Source organism: Trichechus manatus, unplaced genomic scaffold (genome assembly GCF_000243295.1).
Source record: "Trichechus manatus latirostris isolate Lorelei unplaced genomic scaffold, TriManLat1.0 scaffold00027, whole genome shotgun sequence".
Taxonomy (NCBI): domain Eukaryota; kingdom Metazoa; phylum Chordata; class Mammalia; order Sirenia; family Trichechidae; genus Trichechus; species Trichechus manatus.
The window spans coordinates 17,777,609-17,783,930 of record NW_004443963.1 but is presented as its reverse complement, the minus strand read 5'-3'; the positions used below and the strand labels follow the sequence as shown (position 1 = coordinate 17,783,930).

The window sequence follows — 6,322 nt, the reverse complement described above, 5'->3', positions numbered from 1 at the left end:
TGGGGTTGTTAACCAATGTCATAAAACAACATGTGTACTACTGTTTCATGAGAAACTATTTGTTCTGTAAGCCTTCACCTGAAGTACAATAAAATATTAAAGAAAAAAAAAAAAGCTCTTCTTTTCTTGGAAAGACCCTCTAAGGTGCCACATTACCTGGAGATGAAAGGTGAAATTCCTCATGATGGCATTCCCTGAGGCATTCTGCCATCTGGTCCCAGCACACGCTTCCCAGTCCTTCCTGAAAACCTCCTGAACCAGTCAAATTAGGCCACTCCACAGCCCCTCAACATACAACCTTGCAGTACCGTCCTCCTGGAAAGTTCTTCCTCTCCTCTGCCTGGCAAACTGCTACCATAATTTAAAGCCTTTAAAGTTTTCTGCTACCTCCTCAGGACTCCCATGATGGCCACACTGACAACAGTGTGCCTAACACACTGTGTGAGTGGCACATGGCTCCATCTCCCAAATTGGACTGCCAATGCAGTGAAGGTGGGGATACCTTCTTCACCTTCATATCCCCAGGCCCAGGAACCACAGACTAGCAGCCCTCATGACCATCTGTTGAATGAAGATGTTTCAACTGCTCTCACCAGAGTCAGGGCAATGGAGAGCAGGTCAGTGAGCCTTGGATACCCAGTGAACAGGGATGTCCAGATCATCATTAAAGAAAGTGCAGGAAGGGGGCTTGTATGGCCCTTGCCTTTAAATACATATGCATTTAAAGCTAACTATCCAATCTTTAAAAGTACCAGGAAAGAGTCCACAACTACCCTCAGGAACACACACCAGAGCTAGTAAAGCTCGCCTTCTATCTAACCCAAGTTCCTTGGGCTCCATCACACCTAAAAGGGAGCCACGTACCCTCTGCACAACCCAGGCAGCCAATCTCTCTTCAACCAGACAAGTCCACCTGTAGCACTTACCACTTCCACAGCCACTCTCTCAATGTCAAAATCCAGCAAGCGTTTCCAGAATGCTTACTATAATGGGGACTACTCTCCAGGAGCTTACAAAGCGGACAGTGCCAGCCCTACCTAACCAACTTCTCAATAAGGCAGACCTGAGCAGCAGTAAAATAAAACCCCTTGCCATCGAATGGATTCTAACTCACAGTTACCCTATAGGACAGAGTAGAACTGCCCCAGAGGGTTTCCAAAGCTGTAATCTTTATGGAAGAGACTGCCACATCTTTCTCATGCAGAGTTGCTAGTGGGTTCAAACCGCCAACTTTCTGGTTAACAGCTGAGTGCTTAACCACTGTGCCACCAGGGCTTCTTAGTAAAATAAAGGGGCAGCCAAAGGTGCTCTCTGGTGTGGAGGGGAAGAGAGCTGTCCCCATCAGGGAGCAATCTGGAGCAAGACTCTGCTTCCACAGACTCTACACAAAGCCTGCCATTAGCATGCAGCAGAGAATGTCACCCCTCACACCGGAATCCCAATGCTTCAAGATCCTCAAGGGCAGGAGGGCCAATGTCTGCTGCATATCTGTAAGGACAAGGCCAAGCAATGGGCCTGGCTACAAATGCTTTACTCATTATTTCACCAATATTTACTGAGTACCCGGCACACAACGGTGTAGATGCTGGTGACAACAGTAAGCAAGAGATCACAAGTCTCTGTCTTCATGGAGTTCACTTTCTAGTACGGGAGGCAGAGAAGTCCATAGGTAATTATGAGAACGCCATAACTGGGGCAATGGGGGCAGTGGTGGTTCAGTGGTAGAATCCTGCCTTCCATGCAGGAGACCTGGTTTGATTCCCACCCAATGCACCTCATGTGCAACCATCACCTATCTGTCAGCGGAGGCTTGTGTGTTGCTAGAATGCTGAACAGGCTTCAGTGGAGCTTCCAGACTAAAATAGGCTAAGAAAAAAGGTCTCGTGATCTACTTCTGAAAATCAGCCACTGAAAATCCTATGGATCACAACAGTCCAATCAACAACCGATCATGGGGATGGTGCAGGACTGAGCAGCAAAACCACTGTCCACGGGGTTGCCATGAGTAGTGGGCTGACCCAACAGCCGTTAACAAGCCATGACTGGTGACTTAGGGGTTAAAATTGGAGCCATTATTCCCTGTCCTTGAGTATAAAGAATGTGACCCAGCTGGAACTGGACTCACAAGGACACATCAACTGGGCCCCAAGGTACAAAAAAAATAGCTAGAACAATCTTGGAAAACATCTTTTAGGGAAACTTTCACATAAGCAGAGCACAAAAGACCTACATATTTTCCACCCTTATCTTTTTCTACTGGCATTTAGTAAACAGTAAAATTTGTTGGACCAGTGAAGACCCTCCTGACATTACTGAAATTTGTACCAATGGTTATTAAGAAAGACAAATCAAAATGTAGAATCACGGTGATTTAGCAGTTTTTAGCCAATCTGTGAAAAAGTGAAACTTTTAATGTTTTTACCCATTTGTAATGTTAATATATACCGATGATTCTGTAACATTCTTTGGACTCAGGCAGGCATGGCTCTGGCGGCATGCTTGTCTGTTTCCTACTTTTGCCTCTTGGAACATATGCCAAATAAAATTTCTTTTTGCTTTACTGTAACTTTGTGGTGATTTTACACTAGGACATTGGGCAGGACCCAGGGGATGCTTCCCAGTCGTGGCAGGTCAGAATAGACCTGTGTTGCCAATGTGTGTATGTGTGTACTCATGTCAGGAGGATGCAGGGGCTGGAGGACAACATGGGCACCAAACCCATGATTGTCCACATTGCAGGAAAGGGGGAATCTCAGGACAATCCTCCCACTCCATTTCTGGTCTGCTCTCATCTTACAGATAAGGAAACTGAGGCTGAAGGAGGCACAGCAAGTCAGAGCCAGGACCAGAACTCGGGTGGCCACTATCCCTGTCAAGCTTTCATTACAGCCTAGAGTTTAAGAGGGCTGCCAAAAGGTTGGCAGTTCGAATCTGCCAGGCGCACCTTGGAAACTCTATGGGGCAGTTGTACTCTGTCCTATAGGGTCGCTATGGGTCAGAATCAACTTGACCGCAACGAGTTTGGTTTTTGGTTTTCCAGAATCAGACTGCGGATTCCATTCCTGACTCTGGCACTTACCAGCTGTGTGGCCTTCAGCAAATGACCAGCTCTCTGTGCCTGTTTCCTCAACTGTAAAACAGGCCTAAAAACAGTACCTATCTTATGGGGCTAAGCAAATCAAATTTACTAATGTAAAGCAATTAGCACAATGCCTGGGACTTGGTGAACGGTACATGAGTGATGCTGCCGGTATTACTATTACTGCACGACTACTCTGTGCGCCGCGTGAGCTCACGACCCGGGCTCTTTCCGCTGCCGCCCGCCTCATTCTCTACCGGCTCCAAGACGCTTCCACCCTCGACGCCCGGACGGGCACGCCAGCCTTGCAGTGAGGAGCCCAGGGGCCCTAAACGCTCGGACCAGAAAAGGCCGTGACCCCCAGCCGCCGGCCTGGCAGGACGCACGCGCGAATCGCGCAGGACTGAACCGCCAGCGCGCGCCTCCGGCCCCGGGAATGAAGGGGGCCAACCCGGGGAGAGGAGAGGGAAGCGGCCACACCCCGCCCGGGAGAGGGAGGAGGTCCAAAAGCGGAGAGGGAGCCGCTCCTGGACCAGACTGGCGTCCCAGGACCCCCAAACCCCAGCCCAGAGAGCGGGTCAGTTCCTCACACTCTGCAGCAGACTCCTCCTCTGCGCCGCCATCTTGGAGGGACCCCCGTGGTTGCTCCCGCCTCCCGGCAGAGCAGGCGAGAAAGGCGGCTAGAGCGGCCTGAAGGAGGCGAGGACGACCGCGTTGCCAGGGAGCATGCGCCCGGCGCCACCCTACGGCCGAAGTGGGTTAGGGCCGTCGCGGGGTGTGTGCGGAAGCGCGCTCCCCTAACCTTTTTTCTCTTGGGAAATTGAAAGAAGGCTATGTTGTACCTGTACGTTTTACAAAGCGTCCTCCCATTCTTATATGACTGCCTCTCACCCATCTCTATTTGCGCACTTTCTCAGGGGTGCCTTTCAAATGAGACTGGATTGTTGTTGTTGTTAGGTGCCGTCGAGTGGGTTCTGACTCATGGCTACCCTATGTACTACAGAATGAAACATGGCCCGGTCCTGAGCCATCCTCGTGATGGTTGTTATGTTTGAGCCCATTGTTGCAGCCACTGTGTCAATCCATCTCGTTGAAGGTCTTCCTCTTTTTCGCTGACCCTCTACTTTACCAAGCATGATGACTTTCTCCAGGGACTGATCCCTCCTGACAACATGTCCAAAGTATGTAAGACGTAGTCTCACCTTCCTTGCTTCTAAGGAGCGTTCTGGTTGTACTTCTTCCAAGACAGATTTGTTTGCTCTTCTGACAGTCCATGGTATATTCAACATTCTTCACCAACACTGTAATTCAAAGGCGTCAGTTTTTCTTCGGTCTTCCTTATTCATTGTCCAGCTTTTCCACACATATGATGCGATTGAAAATACCATGGCTTCGGACAGGTGCACGTTACTCTTCAAGGTGACATCTTTGCTTTTCAACACTTTAAAGAAGTCTTTCACAGCAGATTTGCCCAGTGCAATGCGTCTTTTGATTTCTTGACTGCTGCTTCCACTGGTGTTGATTGTGGATCCAAGTAAAATGAAATTCTTGACAACTTCCATCTTTTCTCCATTTATCATGATGTTGCTTATTGGTCCAGTTGTGAGGATTTTTGTTTCCTTTATGTTAAGGTGTAATCCATACTGAAGGCTGTAGTCTTTGATCTTCATCAGTAAGTGCTTCAAGTTCTCTTCACTTTCAGCAGGCAAGGTTGTGTCATCTGCATAATGCAGGTTGTTAATGAGTCTTCCTCCAATCCTGATGCCGCGTTCTTCATATAGTCCAGCTTCTCGGATTATTTGCTCAGCATACAGATTGAATAGGTATGGTGAAAGACTACAACCCTGAGGCACACCTTTCCTGACTTTAAACCATGCAGTATCCCCTTGTTCTGTTTGAACAACTGCCTCTTGATCTATGTACAGGTTCCTCATGAGCACAATTAAGTGTTCTGGGATTCCCATTCTTTGCAATGTTATCCATAATTTTCTATGATCTACACAGCCGAATGCCTTTGCATAGTCAATAAAACACAGGTAAACATCTTTCTGGTATTCTCTGCTTTCAGCCGGGACCCATCTGACACCAGCAGTGATATCCCTGGTTCCATGTCCTCTTCTGAATCTGGCCTGAATTTCTGGCAGTTCCCTGTCAATATACTGCTGCAGCCATTTTGAATGATCTTCAGCAAAATTTTACTTGCGTGTAATATTAATGATATTGTTCGATAATTTCTGCATTTGGTTGGATCACATTTCTTGGGAATAGGCATAAATATGGATCACTTCCAGTCTGTTGGCCAGGTAGCTGTCTTCCAAATTTCTTGGCATAGACGAATGAGTACTTCCAGAGCTGCATCCATTTGTTGAAACATCTCAATTGATATTCCTGGATTAGGGTTCCTGTATTTTGTGAATCCGTGTAGTATACTGCCTTTGGAGTCCTTGGGTGGTACAAATGGCTAAGTGTCCACTACTAGCCAAAAGGCTGGCAGTTCGAACCCACCCAGAGGCACCTTGAAAGAAACATCTAGTGATCTGCTTCCGAAAGGTCACAGCCTTGAAAGCCCTGTGGAGCAGTTCTACTTTGCACACGTGGGGTCGCCATGAGTAGGAATCGACTGGATGGCAACTAACAACAACATGCTGCCTTTGGAAATTTTATCCAAAGTCATGAGCATCCATTGGCTTTTATGATCTCCACAGTTTAACTACTTATTAAATCACCTTTTAAATCTTCCTTTAAAATGCTTGTTTGTAATTAATCTAACTCTTCTTGTGAGGCATTAGTGGTTTAGTGGTAGAATTCTTGCCTTTCACACAGGAGACCCTGTTTGCTCTTTAGGCACAAACACCGCCCATCTGTCAGGGGACGTTTGCATGTTGCTCCGATGCTGAACAGGTTTCAGTGGAGCTGACAGACTAGGAAGAAAGGCCTGGTGAACTACTTCCAAAAATCAGCCAATTAAAACCCTATGGATTGCAATAGTCTGATCCCAAACCAATCGTGGCGATGGTGCACAACAGGACAGCATTTTGTTCCACTGTGTGTGGGAACCGCCATGAGTCAGGACCAACCGAACAGCAGCTAACAACAACATGAACACAATAGCTGGAATAGGGAATGCATGTTCATTCATTCACTCAACAAATACTCCTTGGCTGACCATGCCTGGACCTACAGTGGGCACAGGGCATAACACAGCACGCAAAACAGGCCCTCAAAGCTAACATTTTAATTGGA

General features: G+C 47.5%; 1 protein-coding gene across 1 annotated transcript in view; it reads right to left on the bottom strand.

Annotated features, from left to right (window-relative positions):
• Positions 1-3,773, bottom strand: part of TAB1 (TGF-beta activated kinase 1 (MAP3K7) binding protein 1) — a 37,628-nt gene extending 33,855 nt beyond the window's left edge. Inside the window, exon 1 of the mRNA XM_004373873.2 lies at positions 3,670-3,773. Coding sequence (XP_004373930.1) covers positions 3,670-3,702 — 33 coding nt within the window. The 5' untranslated portion in view covers positions 3,703-3,773. The remainder of the gene's footprint in view (positions 1-3,669) is intronic.
• Between the last annotated feature and the right edge of the window lie 2,549 nt (positions 3,774-6,322).